This window comes from Aythya ferina, assembly GCF_964211825.1.
Source record: "Aythya ferina genome assembly, chromosome: 3".
In the NCBI taxonomy this organism is placed as follows: domain Eukaryota; kingdom Metazoa; phylum Chordata; class Aves; order Anseriformes; family Anatidae; genus Aythya; species Aythya ferina.
This window is the reverse complement of record NC_140298.1, coordinates 94,071,448-94,089,259: the sequence shown is the minus strand read 5'-3', so window position 1 is coordinate 94,089,259 and position 17,812 is coordinate 94,071,448. Positions and strand designations below refer to the sequence as shown.

The window sequence follows — 17,812 nt, the reverse complement described above, 5'->3', positions numbered from 1 at the left end:
TGTATCTGAACTTTGTGGGCAATGTTAGGTGAAATTGTGCACCCCAGTTCAAGGCTTTTCACAGCACTGTGCCTAAAGGAGGACATCAGAGCCCATGGCAGCCTTTTCCATAACTCTCCAGCAGCCAGAGCACTTGCCAGAAAAGTATGAGGGGCTTTGTTCACAGCCCAGCTGAGCCTGAGGGAGAATGCAGATCAAAAACAATGAGAAAATATAGCCAGAACAAAGAAGAAAAAAAATATATATTAATCCTTACACCAGGGTTTCTTCTGCTACTCATTAACATTATGTCAGCTAAGGTTTAGATTAACTGGCATCATAGATCCCCTGACCTCTGACACAGAAAGCTTTTTGACAAGAAAGAGCCAAATCTGAAAGTTTGCTTGTAAAGTAATACAGATTAAGTGAACCATCACAGAAAAAAAGGTATATAATTCTCTTTGTATTAGTTTCTAAATAAGTCTAAGAAAGAACACCTCTAAAAACCGTGTTTTGCACTGAGATGCATTTTCACTTTTTAATAAACTGTATAACTGTGAATAATGTAGTAGTCGAGTAAATTTGTCCTATAAAAACCCACAGTTATTACTTCAGATTTGTTAGAATTCTTTCTAATTTTCAGCAAATAAATTTTTTCAAGATTTCAAAGTTTTGACCCATTTCAAGGTAAAAAAGTTTTGAGGTTAATGTTTTTTTTGAAGGATAGAAAAACAATTTCCAAATTACCCTATTCTTAACCTCTCTACAGCATTAGTATCAGGGTCTAGGAGGTCATTTCTGAAATATTCAGAGGTTGTTTTATACCTTTCTCCATGCTTCAGCCCAGAAAGATATTTAGAAACTTTATAAACTAAAAATTCCACAAATCTGCTAGAATGTCCTAACTGCATGTAGGTAATCATCAGTGGAAGAACATTAAAATGGAACTTGATTTTTCATGTAAGAACTTTTATCCCAAACTTCATTTAATTTAGCTTGATTCAGTTAGCCTTATAATTGTTATATTCTACAGAATTAAGAACAATAAACAGTTTCCAGACCGTAGCTGCAGCAGGACAAGCCTATGTTCTTCATTTATAAACCCTCCATGGATTGCCACCCAGCAGAGTTAAAAAACACCCATCCAGAAAAGGTTCACGGCAACAGGATGACAAGAGCATATACGGACTTATGATCTATAGTAAATCTCTTACCGTCCCCAGTTTCAGCGCAGAGCTGCAAGCCCAGATTGTTCTGTGGATTAATCACCCAGTGATTGCTGGTCACAGTAATGTCAAACACAAACCAGCCCACATCAGAAGCTTGAGCCTTTCTTGTGTCTAACAGGAACAAGTCTGCATCCCTAAATTAAAGAAAATAGAAAGTTACAACATCCAAATATTATTACTTTTTGCCCTTAACTTCCTTGCTGACAATAACTTCCTCCAGCCCAAATGAATAATCCTTTGACACATCCTCATCATAACGCAGCATAGCATGTGCTGTAGCCAGCATATAATTGTTAAGTATAATACAGGTATTTCCCCTTACAAGCCTATCTGAAATGACTCTCATCATATGAAAGCTGCAGTTCTGGAAAATCTGAAAAATCTAGCTTCCTGATATAAATACACAAAATATGCAATTGAGACTGTGTATAAAGGATTCATCTTTCAGCACCAGAACGTCTCAGGAATATTAAATTTTATAAACCGTCCAGTGCAAAAGACAAAAAATGTCAAAATCACGTTCCAATTTCAACTAAATTCAAAGGAATAGCATTGCTAAAAAAGTCTGTTATTAATAACATATGACAGCAGTTATATCATATAACGAAACATGAATATATGACAGTTTCATATTAGTACAGATGTTTAGAAAATAAGTCTATATATCAAAGTAGAAATTATATATCGATTCAATAACGTAATTATTACATTTTAACCCTTGATTCCCTGGTATATTCTCAGATTTGTTCCCATGAAATTTTCCAGTAATTCAGAAGGGCTGCTCAGGGGAGTTAGTATAATTGTGTTACTAAATGTTTAGCATGGGTCGTTTATTTGTTCTGTTTTCACATATCTCCTGACACAATTGGTTCCAGAACCACATCTGTATCACAAATAATTTACTGCAATGAACATACTAAAAACAAGATATTTAACTCTCATCAGTTTCATTTTACATGCTTCTACAAAGCAGCACGCATTATTAGAAACTGTTTTCACCATTTAAGCCTTTTAAACTTAAATCTATTGTTAGAGAAACCTATTCCTTTTCTGCCATAAATAGTAATCAAAACAACAATACCAAGAAAAAAGTGTTTTACTTTACATTTTGACTGTCCAAAACAACTAAAGACAGACTTGGCTTGCACGGACCTTAAAGCTGAATTGTTACCTTACAGACAGCATGAATATATGCTTAAAGAAGTAGGAGAGATGGAAACAGTCTTTGTGTATAATAAGTAAATTTAAAATTATGACGTTCCTGTCACTGTATTCTTATGCTGCTTAATCACAATGACATGGTAGGAATTTACTGTTTTATCTTGACTAACCACTTTACACGTACTACAAGCCTTTTACACTGAAAAAACATCTTGCTTAGCTCTTGAAACAGTGCTTGTTCAACGCTTAGAAAAATAAGACAAAATGCACTCAGACAAGCATACAACATTTGCTTACATGTGAGAAATATCTACATAATCAGGTCAAAGAGCTCAGCAACAATGAAGGATTTTTTTTTTTTTTTTTTTTTTTTTTTAGGTAAAGGAAATTGAAAGAGCTTTCTTTAAATTTGTCTTTTTGCCTTCCTTTAAGGGATAATCTTTTGCTGGGCTCGTACCGTTTGTGTTCTAATAGAACACTGTGAATGACCACACAAGGAGAAAACATACCTTCTCCCTCTGGAGCTAACATGAAAACAGTCTTACGATTTAAAAGAGCCTGACTCGCTACACTAGCACTGAACAAATTAACAACGTACCACAAGCTCATAAATAGTACTCTCTGGAGTCTTAAATGCCCATTTTTTCTCTAATAAGCAGTTTTATCAGAACTTTAAAACTGAATGGTATAATTCTGAATGCGACAGGCTTTGACATGGTTATTTGTAAATATATTGTGTATCATTCAATAAATTTAATAGAAAACTGTAAAACTGTTTAGAATATAAAGTATTGCAATATTACAGTGCCATAATTTCACATTTGTATTGTCTCCTCCTGGAATACATAATCATTTTCCCATATAGATTCTGTCAGCTCCAAACTTTGCTGTGAATAATATAAAAAGTCCTCAAAAGTCAGTGTGTGCAATATCTAAGTGCCAACTCAGAATAGGGGACTACTAATGGTGCAGCCCAGAAATCTGTATAAAAGATAGATTTTCTCCTGCAGTGTGGCTTTATTATTCTGTACAGCAGCAGAAATTCACACCACTTTGTCTTGGCATTGATATGTCAATCTTCTTGCCCACCTTCCTGCAAGCAGGATCTAGCTATGGTAATAGCCAGCAGACTGTTCTTACCCATTTACTCAGAAAACAAACTAAAAATAAGTTGTGAGCACCTAGAGAAAAATAGAACTGATTCTTAAGAACAGATGGTGAAATAGAGAAAAAGTCTCCAGATCAGTGCAAATGATTTGGTCCACACAATAGTCATTTACTACAGAAATTCAAAATATTACTCAGGACAATAAGTGTTTTTTCGTTTGTTTGTTGGTTTGTTTGTTTTGTTTTGTTTTGTTTTGTTTTGTTTTCCAGAATTCGTATAACATCAGGTGAAAACCAGACCCTTCAAAAGTCAGTGACAGCTCAGGGTTCAGTTTTCCACCATTATTTGAAATTTCTCATCACATTTTGTGACATTTTTAATTTTAAAAGTCTCTTTTATTCTGTGAAGAGAAATAAAGCAAACAAACAAACAAAAATCACACTTAAAATGAAAAACAGCTGCAAATTTTGGCTCTAGTGTTTTTTTTTTTTAAATCTATTTAAAATTACAACATATGATAAAAAAAGCAAGGCATTATGTTGTAAATAGCATGAAATGCAACAATGAACACATTCAGACAGAATACAGCTGATTGTCTTTACCTTTATGGAGGCTGTTTAAGCTTAGTTGGACCCAAACAGCCCATTGTCTACAACAGAAATGCTACCATAGTCAAGAATCTCAGCAAAGAGGCTACGGTCAGAACGTCTAAGAAGCTCCAGATCTCCTGGGTCATTTAAGCAAGGAAAGGTGGAATAAACCATCTATACGTTCCTTGACAGCCAGCAAAGTTTTTGACTAGATCAAATCATGACTACTATTACTATGTAATTGGCCATCCCCATAACGCTGCTTCACCTCTCGCCTCATTCCAGAAAGCTGCTCTAGTATCTTAATGCCACTTGAGGATTCCCTAATGCAGGAAGAATCCTTCGGGTTTAGTTAAATTAGTGGCTAGCTGCCACCAGATCATGAACAAGGATTTGGCCTGTTGGAGCACATTACTTTCGTCATGAGAAAAGATCAGGGCAGGAGTACATTGGCAGGGCCAAGTAGGAAAGTTTGCTTTGCCATTGGCTGTGCTTTACACTTTTCCTTAGAACAAATAGAAAACTTCAATCTCAAAGACTGTCATTTCAGCAAACTCTGAGTGAATTCAATAAGTATGCTTCAGCAGCCATGCTGCCATAGAGACAGAAAAATGTCTGCAACTATAAAGTCAGCAACACAGAAGCAATAAACCATGACCACGTCTTGCCTAAAGGCATAGCAAAATCTGTAGCAGGTTGTAGGACTCCATCGGATACCCACATTTCCCATTCAGAGAAAAGAAAGGTGGATGGCCAGGGTCAAACTGAGCAGCTCTGTTGTGGTATGACACTAGCAGGGAGTGTGGAGCATGGCAGTTGCACAAAAATTTGCAGCTAAATCTGAAAATTTTGCACCTAAAATCTCATGTACACATGTAGGACAAACTCTTGAAGTCTGAGCCCCAAAGCAAAAACTGAAACTTTATTGCAGAAACCAATAATACAATATTTTTGGGAGCTCTTCTGTCTGGAGTTATAAAGAAGCAAGTAGGAAAAGTTCCTAATTTCTAATATGAGCACTAGAGAGGCTGTGATCTTCTCCTACCTCAACACATTTACCTCCATATACCTCCATATATTCCATGTATAAGTACAGACCAGCAAAATCAGCAATAGGAGGGAAACACTTGACGATTAGACTAAGTCTGAAGTTTCCTTAGTTATACTAGTGAAAAGCAAATATTGCACATGCACCTTTCTGGCATCGTGATTCCATCAGAAGACAAGGGGCTTTTATACTTATAAATGGAAATATATATGTTTATAAAATTATGTTTATAAATAGAAATGGTGCTTTTAGAAATGTGAAGAATTAGAAATGCTTAGAAATGTGAAGATGAGATATTGAAAGAAAGTGCTAGTATTCTGCAATGGTTTAATAGAGACAATTGTCATTTTAACAAGCCAGATGCTATTTAAGTTTCATCTTGCTTCAAAGGATTAAGCTGTTTTCCCTTTTGTGAAATAGAACGGAAATCACTCACTGAGAAAACATAAAAACAAAAAAACAAAACCCATTAAAATGGATTAGAAAATCAACTTTTCCCATTAGTTCTTAAAAATAAAATTAATTCTGTTGAGCTTGAAGGTAAAGAGCTTTCATCACCCTAGCCTTGACCTATACTCTTCAAATGGATATATTTTTTTCCCTTCCTGTTTCATTCCTTCCTCCAAGAAGCTTCTTTGGGGACCTATATCAACCGAAATTTTGTAAGCTGGACACAGAGGAAAAAAATCCTGCACTAATCTAGTAAGAAAGCAGAAGATACTCTGGAAGGATAAGTGCTTTCCCACCTGTTGGTTCTGCTCCATTGACACAAAATAACTCCCTGTTTATAACCATAACGATTTTATAACTTGGTGTTCAGAGATCTCACCTGGAAGGTACAAGCTCAATGTTCTACTTACAGGGTTCTTACTTAAACTACTAAATAGTTTAGCTACTTTGCCTCAACAAATCTGGTAATTTACTAATTTTTGTAGGTTTTGCACAGTCTTGGAAATATGTCACTTGCACTGTTCTACATACTCAGAATCGGAGATTTGCTCATGTGTGACATATTTGCTCTAATTTTAGTGTTATTGTAAGCACCATGTGTCATCTTAAAGACAGTGCATGACTCCATCTTTTAATCATGTTCTGCAGAACATTAAAAGACATACAAAAAAAGCCACACTCCTTCAAAAGTCAGCAAAGTTGAACACTCTATCTGTCTTTAAGGAGCTAGCTGAGTCTTGGCTTATAGTATGTCAGTGTTGGCAAATGGTGTATTTCCCAAATCCAGACACTTCAACTGAGTTTACAAATCCACCATTTGCTCACCAAGAACATGAACCTTCACCTCCCCTGTCCATGGGCAGACTGTTTGATGAGATTGGATATGCAACTCTCCATAAACCTGGAATAAATTACATTTAAGATAAGTTTTATTCTTGCTCAGTATTTGTTGTCGTTGCCTAGGACTTAATGCAACACAAGCCACAGCGATAGCAATAATGCCTTGCCAAGGGTACATTTATGGTCAGTTATCACCTCTCTAATTCAGATAGAAACCTGGGACATTGTTTCAGGCATAACACACTCATGCTGGCAAGGTACCTGTTGGGATACTCCTTGATGATCTGGTATATGCTAATCTGAATTGTTTCATTCTCAAAGCGGCTGTTGCTTCGATCTTTGTATATCCTGAATTCAGCTGCTGTCACTGCTTCTCCATGTGGGATTTGAGTAAGGTCAAACCGAAATTCCTTGTAGTGCCTTCGCTGGTGGGAGAAGTCCTTGTCTCTTTCAACTGTTAGAAAAAGAGTTGAATGCAAATTAAAGAGACAAAGTGAGAGACAACACCCATTTCCCATGCTTAATAGAGTGTTCCCCATGCTTAGGAGTAAACAAACAGGACAATATAAAACTGTGCAAATAATAAAACCACAAGCCCAGACATACTTCCAGTTAAAGGAAATTCCACAAGCTAAGTGTCTTCAGTTCAAAAGGAAAAACCCTCAGTGGCTTTTATAAAAATTCCAGAAGCCAGAGTGGAAAGAATATAAAAAATAATAATAATTAAAAAAAAAAAAAAAGAAAGAAAAAGAAAGAAGGCATGTTGTAAAGTAACTAGAAATATGGACAAACTTAAAGCTGCAGAAGGATTTAGGACTTCCGTTTAGTTGTAAGCCCAGCAGCAGTAATGCCAGATGTAGGTGACTTTGGAAAACACTAATAGCCACTAATATCCAGGCAGCTGAGAGGAAAGTTGATCATTCCCTCTCAATGTAATAAATCCTGAAGTAGTGCTAAAGTGCACTACAACCACTATATATTCAAGAAGTGGTCGCGTATAAATTAACACATGCTGTAGTCTAATGGCATCAGTGTCATCTTGCTAGTGGTCAGAAGGAGCCGTGAATCAGGGCTGAGAGGTTCTGGCACCCCAACAGCAAAGGCAGGGGTGTTCCTGGCTTGAGGCGCCCCCTCAAACAGGAAGGGTGTGCAGGGCAGCTGCCAGAGTTTCTGACACCACAATTTAAAGAACAAAACAAAACAACTAAACTCATTACTGCTTAATTCAGGATCACACGGAATTTTAAAGTGGAGTGGACAAAGCATTTTAGCTGATTTCACTGTACAACTGATTTTGGGCTAATTCAGATGTTTGCTGCGGTTCTGGCCCTGAGCTGGGAGCCACTCCTGCAAAGAAGTATCTGTTTTGATGTGGCAAGTGAACATACAGGCCATAGTTCAGACATAGATTGTCTGAACATATCAGACAATAGAGAATTGTCTGATAACCATTCTCCAGGACAAATAGTTCGATTTAAGAGATGTGGAAAGGAAAATCATCCATGGTTTTCCCTTCTATGGAGTGTAACATTGACCTGTGAAGAAGCTGTGCCTAGTGCCCCGTGGCAGTGGAGAAATTCTACCTTCCTCTTGAGGTGCATTGCCGGACTGATGGTGGACAAAGCCAAACACTCAGAGCTGGGATTCAATTCAGATAACCAGATAAAGATTTGTGACTGCACCCAGCTGCACTAAACGCTCCATCCTACAACCCTTGCTCTCTTACTGAGTTTTGGCATTAACAGTCCTGAGATCTGAGAGAGGAACAACCTCAGTTCCGAAAATGTGTAGGTATAGATTACTTCATTACATGTATAAACAATAAAATATATGTATTATTACAATAGATGTATATTTATACTTATATATTCATGTTTATGTTTACATCTGCATAAATTTACATACATACACAATGCATTTGTACACAATGTGTTTGTACATATATTTAAGTAGTATGCATGTTATAATGCATATGTAGTCTTACAAAACAGAAATCTGCCAAAAGAAAAACCTGTTTTGGTGTTGCCATATAAAGTTATGGTTATGGACATATTAAAATGAAAGCAACTGAAGCAAAAGTATTTACATTATTTTCAGAGCAGTAGTTAGCAGCTAAGTCACCTGTGGCCACAGAGCTATCCCTTACAGTACACTTCCCTTTCATCCCTGCAAAAATGTAAACTATTCTTGTTTTTATAAGCACAGTTTTTGAAAACATACAAAACTGTGTTGCCTTAAGAATCACCAAAAATAAAATATATAGGCTATAAGAACACTTTATCTTCAGTGAAAATAACTTTCTCTTGGCTGACAAAAGGAAAATTGTCTGCTAACTGCAAGGTTTACTTGGCTCAAGTGTGTATTTGGCTTACGTGGGTTTGCCATCTTACACTACGTAGAAAAAGTAAAGCAGAAAAGAGGCAGAAGCATGTAAACGGGCTGCTCTGTACCTGGAGATGAATGGGCTGCTACTGAAGAGAAACAGGATACGGTCTATTTAGCAGCTCCGCTGCTTGGCTCTAAGCTGTGAGATATATACAGAGATCTAACTTGAGGTTTGGGGTCTGTTTGCCTTTTTTTTTTTTTTTTTAAATGTACATTTCTGAAAGGACTTGGCAGAGATTAGCATATGCAAATGCTCTGAACCAGGGAGGATTTTTCTAGTATGAAGAGTCTGCCACAAGTTTCTAATGTTATAGCTGAGGATTGCTGGGCTAACGTGGGACAGATATGTCAATAATCTGCAAATGAAAGATATATTAAAGCCAGAATTAATGTAGCAGTAATATATTGGGTTTGTGTTTATTCAACAAGTATTTACCAGCATTCATGGGTAACTAAGCACAACTCACTGTGAGTAAGCACTGGAGAATTAGACTGAGTAAAAGTATTAAATGCCAGTACTCCTGGCCTGAGCTGTTTTTATTTGGGTTTGAGGTTTCTTTTTGTCTACTTTCTTACAAGTACATTCTAATTAATAACATTAGTTTGGAAACAGCAGTTGTCTCCATATACACTGCAGTTTGGACACAAACCTCTACAACACACTGCAATAACACCGACGGGATTCTCTCAGGACCACTCACAACTGCTGGAAGAATACTGATAGCCCTTGTCTGTAGAGCCCCAAATTAATTATTACAGCTAACACAGATATTACTTATCCACATATAACCCAGGAAGAGACAGCACTGCCATCTGAAAGGGACAGAATTTCAGATTTTCCTTAGGCCTAGATTTGCCAGGACAGAATTGGCAGGCAAGGCAGGTCTAGAAGTAGCAAGAGACTCCACAAATAAAGGGTTGTATAAAACAGGCACTAAAATTCATGAAAAACTCTGATTCCAGGGAAGTCCCACCCTCTGCATCGGAGCCAGATTCTCAACCCGTAAATTTCTGTAAGCCAAAGCACAAAACATAAAAACAATTTTTATGAATTTAGACAAGTCAAGATCTTGCATTATATAGCAGACTGGAAAAAAACAAACAAACAAACAAAAACAAAACAAACAATGTTGTGGTATTGTCTAGCGACTTGAATTACAAAATATAAAAGATAAATGTTATTTAATGATACTGAGTATTTTAATACAGAAAATAATATACAAACCTAAATCTCTTCTACATCTAAAAAGTGTCTTGTTAGGAAAGACTTTGAATGCACAGTAAGGTGTCTTATCGGGTCCATTGCACTGCTGAAATGACATGGAGTGCAGAGGAGCACCATGTCTCAAGTATTTTTATTTCAGTGCATTAGCACTGGCAGCCCAAAAAATACAGGTTAAGATTTTTTTAAATATTCTGTTCTTTCAGATCATTCTCATGTCATTCCAGCTCTGCTCAGTTCATCTGCCAAAAAGCTTCTCTGTGGGACAGATCACGGCATCTAAAAAATAGTTGACCAGAATATCAGGAAGTCCTTTTTTAACCATCAGAGGCATATCATTTTTGTAATTAAAAAGAACTAGTATATAGTCAGTTCTGATTACAACAAAACCCTTCATTTGCTGTCATTGATCAGGATTCCTAGCACCAGGTTTTTGAACTGGTATTTTTACACCACCTGAAACTAATATATTCAGCACTACGGTTACATCAGACAAATCATAGCTCAGGGGAATATCACAAACACCTGTGTGTGTAAGATAGGAAAGAATGATATTTTCCACCCATGTGGCTCACTGATGAAATACTCACACTGTACTAACACTCAGCCCAATCACAAAAAGACTGAAGGCAAATCTACACCACAGAGATACTTTGGAAAAATTAGTCATCTTTAATATGAAGAGAAAGTATTATTCACAAATTTTCATTAACACAAGTATAAATCACACAGATGGATGTGCAATAAGTAATCAGTATATTATCAATTCAGCTATAAATGTCTGACTGAGCTTAAAAAAATGTAAAAAGTGCTGGCAAGAAGTTTATATCACAGTGTATGAGGGACTATTATACGTGTTCCTTCATTAGCAGTTAGCTCCCCACTGACATGTGTTTTGCTTTTCCTGAAGAGGCTGGTATGTGGTGACATGTATGGAAAGTGAAAGCTTCTTTAGCAAGTGGGGAGCAAACCAAAGCCAGGTTGAAACAGGCTGATTTTACAACATAAGGTCTTAGGATCCCAACTGCATTCACAAATAGTGAAGCTTCCCTAATCAACTTATGTAACTGTTTAACTACTACTTATACATGCCAAAGCATGGTCTTACAGACCATGTAATTATAAGGGGCCATTTACACTAATCTCACTGAATTTCACTGTTTGACTCTGGATTCTTTGTATAAGCACTAAGTAAACCAGTCAGTTTTAATCACTTCAAGGTGATAAAGGTTACAGTAAGCCGATACACTACAAACGACACTCGTTTACATCTTGAATATAATGAAATGATAGTTTATCTACAGTGAACACTTGTGCTTATCTGACAGAAACAGGTCAAAGGTTCCAGGCATTTTCTCCTGAAATTACTCAGTGCTGCCTCTAATGACTGATAATTGAAAGCAGAGGCTGGAAATATCAAATGTGGTAGGTGACAGATAAGCAACAGATTAATGCAAGTACTCTGTTACAGGACACTAAAAGGTCAGAGGCCCTAGGAATTAGCTATTGTGCTACTGTGAAAAGACAGACATCAAATAGCTATCTACCTCATTCTTGCTCTGTTCTCCAGCATTCAAATCCTGGAAACCCATTCTCTCTTCTACAATTAGACTACGAGAAATGACAACACTTTTTACAAAATATGGCAAAAAGGTTTTATAGGGTGTATTGACAAAAGAAAAGGTCCGATCCCAGAGCAGAATGAAAGATGCTTTGCTATTATAGATGTCAATATGTTAATGAAATGCATTACAGAGAACTTAAGAACATTCAGTAGAACGTGATTCTCAGTTGAGGAAGGCCAGACTTTTAAAAATATACATTTTAAAGCTTTTTAACTTTGTGTAGGCTTTCAGGCTGTAGAATACAAACATTAAGAAAGTTAAATTAAGCTTATCTCAGGAAGTATATCTTTCATATTTTTATTCCTCAGAACACAAATTCTAATTCAAAGTTTGTTGAAGTAAATGGAAGTCTTTTCTTTCTGTCTGTTGGCTTTTGTATAAGAATTAGTCTTCTAAAAAAGTCTTCAATTGAGTGTACTGTTAAAGATCAAGTATGATGAAAAATACTCTCCAAAAGTGATCATTTAAAAAAATGTGCAGACAAAGGAAATACTTGTCTAAGCAAAGCTACTTTAATTGTAAAAGGTTATAATGCTTTTATAAAATTAAAAGAATCCTGATCAGACTCGGGAAATTTATTTTGAGTTAGATATCAAAATTCACAAAAATAGTCACCTGCGCTCACAGGAATGTTTTGGACACCAGAGCCTGACACAGTCACTGGAGAGCCACTTCTGTTTTTTAAGGGTCAGCTGCCTTGCATCAGTCCATAATAAGAAAAGACGAGTTTATCTACCTTTCTCTTTTGGTCAACTGCAGCTGCAGTCCATAGGAGTAAGAAACAGTCCTTTCTCAACAAACACTTCAACCCATACCAGCTACTTTCAATGACTACATCTTAACTGCCAGGATATGGAGTAGCTCAGTGGTGGGACATCCTGGGCCACTGCACAAAAACAGGAGTTGGTGGTCAAAATGAAAAAAAAAATAAAATGTATATACATATATATCTCAAATTTTGTTCCTGTATTTGTTTTGCTTTTTTTCTTTTTAATCCATTTATTGATATTAGGCATCTACTGGATAATCATTCATCTGAATTTTTTAACTACAAAGCTTTGCAGTCATATGACCACTTGCTTGTTCTTCTTTTAGTACCAAATCTACTGCATTTCTTTCCAAATTGAGATCCATTTTCATCAGCAGAGCAAGTGAGGGCTAGGGCCCCCACTTCTATTCTGAAGCCTGTAGTAAGGGAAAGTGGGTGATTTAGACTTAATATGTCATTTCCCTTCCCATCTCCCTCTCCATGTTGAAGTGGGAACCAAGACCGCATCCTCTGTTTCCTTGGTGAATGGTCTATTAGGCAAATAAAAGGTGAATGAAGATGTGTGAATACTCATCTGTGTGAAGATCAGTGAATACTCAAAGCCCAAGACCAGTCTTATTGGGATACCTTATATCATAAATGTAGGCATTTGAAGATGGGTGTTCCCAGAATTACCTGTATTCTTGAGCTACATTCCACTCATATCCTATCCTAAGCATCAAACTCATCATCGGAGTCTTAGTCCAAATTCTGATTCTCATCCTCTTCCAAATGAAGCAAAATGATTTCTGCAATCAGTGAGAATTTTGTTTAATTAAGGAGGATAAGTCTTCAAATATCTTACATTTCTCATTGTAGCAGTTCATTTAAAAAAAACAAAAAAACAAAAAAACAAAAAAACAAAAAAAAACACAAAAACCCTGCTTCATTGCAGTGCTGTATATTTGACTTTCTCTGTATTTATTATTATTAGGCTGGTTGTATTTAAAGTAATTACAGATTTACAGATGTGGTTTTGAAAGAGTGATGTAAATTGGTTTTACAAAATATATACTTTCTTATTAAAACACAAAGGCGAAGGCTTGGTAGGTCATACTCTGAGGCAAGTTTCACTACTGTAAATTTAAAGTTATTTCACTAAAGTCTTTATTTTCAAGCAGTTACTGACATCAATGAGCAACATTTAGCTATTTTGGTTAACTAAATTAGGGATAGTTAGAAAATTATTTGATGAAATACTATGCAGTTAGTGGCAGTTTCAATAAATGAAAAATCATCTATTGTTTATTGAATCCAGACTTCTAATGGTAGAATATCCCTTCCATATTTGCACAGAACTACTGAAATGCATGAATTGCGAAGTAGTTCAAGGCAAGATAAGGTCAATGAGAAAACCTTCAGTGACTGCAGCTGAATCTAGAGCAAGAGTGAAAAGGAGAAAAAAAAAAGTGCTTTAATATCCCATGCTAAAATGATAATAAAAAATCTAAATAAATAAATAAATAAATAAATAAAATAAGTTAGGATATTCATGGATCTTAGCCAACTATTTAGTATTACATCTTTTGAGAATGACCAGTAAAGCACTCTTCTATTATTGAATTTTAAGTTCTTAATTTTTTTGTTGTAGTTAATAAGATCTGATAGATTTTTACCAATTAACAACAACAGTAAAAAATTGAAAAAGTAAAAACAGGAAAATAGTTTGAAACCCTGAGTTCTTTTTAAGGTAGACTTTCAAATTATATGATTTTTACATTCTAGAGAGTGGTAGGCAGAGACTAGGCAAATAATGGAAAAATTTACAAAGGCATTGTAAAATATAGGAGAATATGTAAAAACAATAAAATTCTTTTTCATTTTTTCTGGAATTATTTTGAGAATTAGAACTCAGTAGCTAAAAGCTTTCAGCATTTCCCGTGAGCAGGAAAAGATTTCCCAGGAACTATAGCGCAGTGCCTGCCAGCAGCTTTTATAAGCACAGACCTAAACAGACGCCTAGACCAAAGAGGCATAACCGAGCTGCTCTTTCTCAGGCACAATCTCCCAGATGTTCTATACACCATGAGATTACCTATGATGCCTTTCTGTTACTTCACACTATTCAAAATATGGGACAAAATATTTGTTTTAATGAAATTGCTGTTTTTCATTCAATAGCCGTTGTTCTGCTGAAAATTTCACTGGTAAACATGTGGTATTCATTCAATTTACTGTTTTCAGTGTCTTCCAAGTCAAATGCACTTGCTCAACAAGTCAAAACAAGTGCTACACTGCAGCTGCTCCAATGATAATTAAATGCTGGAAAGCTTGCAGTTGTTGATACAGAACAAGTGAAAAAGCAGCACCCTGCTTTTCTTATGCTGGCCTGATCCTGGCCAATGCAACAGTAGGAACAAATAACCTGAATAAGAGATTGGGTGATTCCTGCTGTAACACAGTTTGTGGAAGTGAACAGTACTGTGAGAGCCTACATCTGCATATTACCACAAACCAAATTTAAAGGGTAGTTGATAAAGCCATTCTTCAAAATCTATTTTTTTCTTAGTTGCTACAGTATAATGTGCTGCATCTCTTCAACCTCTGGAATGCAAAACTTTGACTTCAGACATTCAGATGCAGCACAAAGCACAACAAATGATACACTACATATATGCCCTTTTTAATTCCAGCAATAGCGGTAGAATGTATCTCAGTTGAATCTTCCATAAATTTAGTGGCTGAAAGTCCAGATGAACACAGCTTCTAGCAATAACATAAGAGGTCTTACTGGGTCTAATTTTGGGCAGTCAACAGTGTGCCAAGAGAGGGAAACATCACAACCAAATGTCTGGGGGAGGCGATGAAGAAAGGATCGTGTGCAGTTTGCTGTTTTGAATGGAACAAGTAGAAGCCTGTGGTTCATCATTGTTTTAAGTCACCCTGTATTGCAAAGACATTTTGATCATAAATACCTATGTTAAAAATGCATGTCCACTAGATTTTTGGTTGTGTTCAGTTTCATCAGGGAAAAACAGATTCTTACTTCCAAAAAATAAATAAATAATAGAACAGATAGAGAAAAGATCACTGCATTATGCAGTTCTGAGCTAATGCATAGATAAATTAACTAATCCTTACTCTACCATGACTGAGATTGTTAATTACTTCTGTATTTTCAAGGATGTCTATTTCTCATGGGCTTTAGCAAAACCAGTATATTTTGATACCTTCTGTCAATAGACTTCTACTTTATCTTGTATGTGATTTTGTTTTTCTCTAATCACAAATTGTCGCAAAGAAAACTAACAATTATTCCCAGGTTTCTGACTGTGTGAGAAAGTCAGGATGTCAGATCAACACAACCTCGAGGTTAACAAATGACATTAAAAAAAATCCCTCTTGGGTTCCGCTGCAACTGAATAGGAACCAAACTTACACCTCTGGGATCCAATGGTCAGAAAATAGGTGTAAGTTATAACTGTTTTGACACTGTAAAAGTATACAGATGGAACATAACTTCTAAGAAGGGTGAAAGGGCATATATCATCATAGGGCAACTGGCAGGGGAGTAAAAGCTAAACACTAAAGCACATTCTATCTTCCCACATCTTCTTAGTTCCTGTTCACGTTAACCCTCTACTCACTTCCAACCCAACAGTTCCAAGCTACTCCACCATTTACCATTCAAACAGGTTGTCTAATAAGCTCCAGCCACTCCCCACAGTGGAATTTGTCATAAGAGCACCCATGGAAGTTGTTTCTGTGTGTCAAACTGGGTATGACCAGACAGGCTCTGTTTTCTGCTTAGCCTGTACTCACATCTGAGTATTTTAATACTACCCATTCCCATTCAATAATAATAAAAAAATAATCAATAAAAATAGGTCCAGCTGTAATAATGGCAAGGAAGGAAACACTCATGATCATCTCACTCAGAGTCAAGGAATGCCTATTACACATAATAATTTGAAATTCATTTTTATGTGCTGTATTTTATATAGGATACACACTTTTGCAAAAAAAATAGCTGATCTCAGGCCATGTTTCTTGCTAGTTTAGCTCTACTTAAATCAGATTTATACTTCGTGCATATTGGGTTAATCCCTGTATTGAATGAACCATCACATTAAAAGTTAGAAATGTGAAGAGATTGGAATTTCATCTTATGTAAGTCATTAGCCTTGTTTTGGAGGTTTGCACTGTGCCTGCTTGCTCTTGGCTAACCGCATACCCTGCCTAGGAGACCCTAAACTCTGGTAAACAGAACTACGGGACCAGAAGCACAGTCCCCAGAAGGTGGGGAGGAAGGGGAAGGGGAAGAGGAAGGGGAAGGGGAAGAAGAGCCAGGAGAGTGGGCAGAGGTGGTGAGCTCTGTCAATTTCATAGGACAGGTTTTAACTGCCACTTTGGGAGCTAGCTGTGATTATAACAGCTCGTTACACTGATTCAGGCTGCACCCTCTCCTCTACAGTTCTGGTGGTCTAATCAGATTATGATTCATTCATTGCAAGGAGAGAACATTTCACCTACAAATAATTCCCCATAATGAATAAGTGCCCTCACTGGGAAGGAAAAAGCACCTGCTTTTTTTTTTTCTTTTTTTTTTTTTTTCCCTGAAAGAAGCTTAAATTAAATCTTAAGTTAATGATTATTTCAACCCTCTTTCAGCACAGAAACTCTCTGGCTGTTAGTGAACAACTAAAAGATCTCTGGGCTGGCCATCCAGCATTATACCTACACTGCCAGAGGAAAGGGTAAAAAAGCTCAGATTCGCTATATGTAACATAAGAACACGTGGTGATCCCTCGCAGTAGGTTATTTTGGACAAATGCAGAAAGAAAGATACAGGAGTGTCAAAATTACTTAAAACCAACCAAGCAACCAACCAACCGCAAGACAATTTCCGAAGGAGAAAGAAATAGCACAAAACTTTGAACACATAGAAGTGTTAACTCAGCAATTGTCCATGTAAGATTATAACCCCACTTCCAAAATTACAATGAAATAACAACAACAACAACAACAATAACAACAATAAACCAATTAATAATAATAATAAAGCAGAAACAATTAGTGTCAATGTAGAAGACAAGACTAAGAACCTTTGTGATGACAGAATCCCAGAAAGGCTGAGGTTGGCAGGGACTTCTGGAGGTGACCTGGTCCACCTCTCTTTTCAAGCAGCAACACTCAGGGCAGGCTGCCCAGGCCCATGTCTAGATGGACATACTTGAATACTTGCATTCTCACTGTTATTCCACCTGGGGCTGAATTTCTGATATATATATAGACATAATGTTTTATGGTATATCTACTTATTTCCTGACAAACTACTTACAAAAGCAGTATCCTGGGTGATCGCAGAGTTCTAGGACTACTGCCCTAATCTTTGGTAATAGGCCTAGTTTTTTATAAAGTAATTCA

The 17,812-nt window shown here is 36.4% G+C and overlaps 2 protein-coding genes across 8 annotated transcripts in view; both read right to left on the bottom strand.

Moving 5' to 3' along the window:
• HMGCLL1 (3-hydroxy-3-methylglutaryl-CoA lyase like 1) overlaps window positions 1-17,812 on the bottom strand; it is a 234,821-nt gene that overhangs the window by 173,100 nt on the left and 43,909 nt on the right. The gene's annotated exons all lie outside the window — the stretch shown is intronic.
• BMP5 (bone morphogenetic protein 5) overlaps window positions 1-17,812 on the bottom strand; it is a 64,177-nt gene that overhangs the window by 25,171 nt on the left and 21,194 nt on the right. For all 7 annotated transcript variants that reach the window (XM_084515300.1, XM_084515302.1, XM_084515303.1 and 4 more), the window contains 2 exons: window positions 6,667-6,859; window positions 1,194-1,342 (listed from right to left, as the gene is read on the bottom strand). In XM_084515300.1, the coding sequence (XP_084371426.1) occupies window positions 1,194-1,342; window positions 6,667-6,859 (342 nt within the window). The remainder of the gene's footprint in view (window positions 1-1,193; window positions 1,343-6,666; window positions 6,860-17,812) is intronic.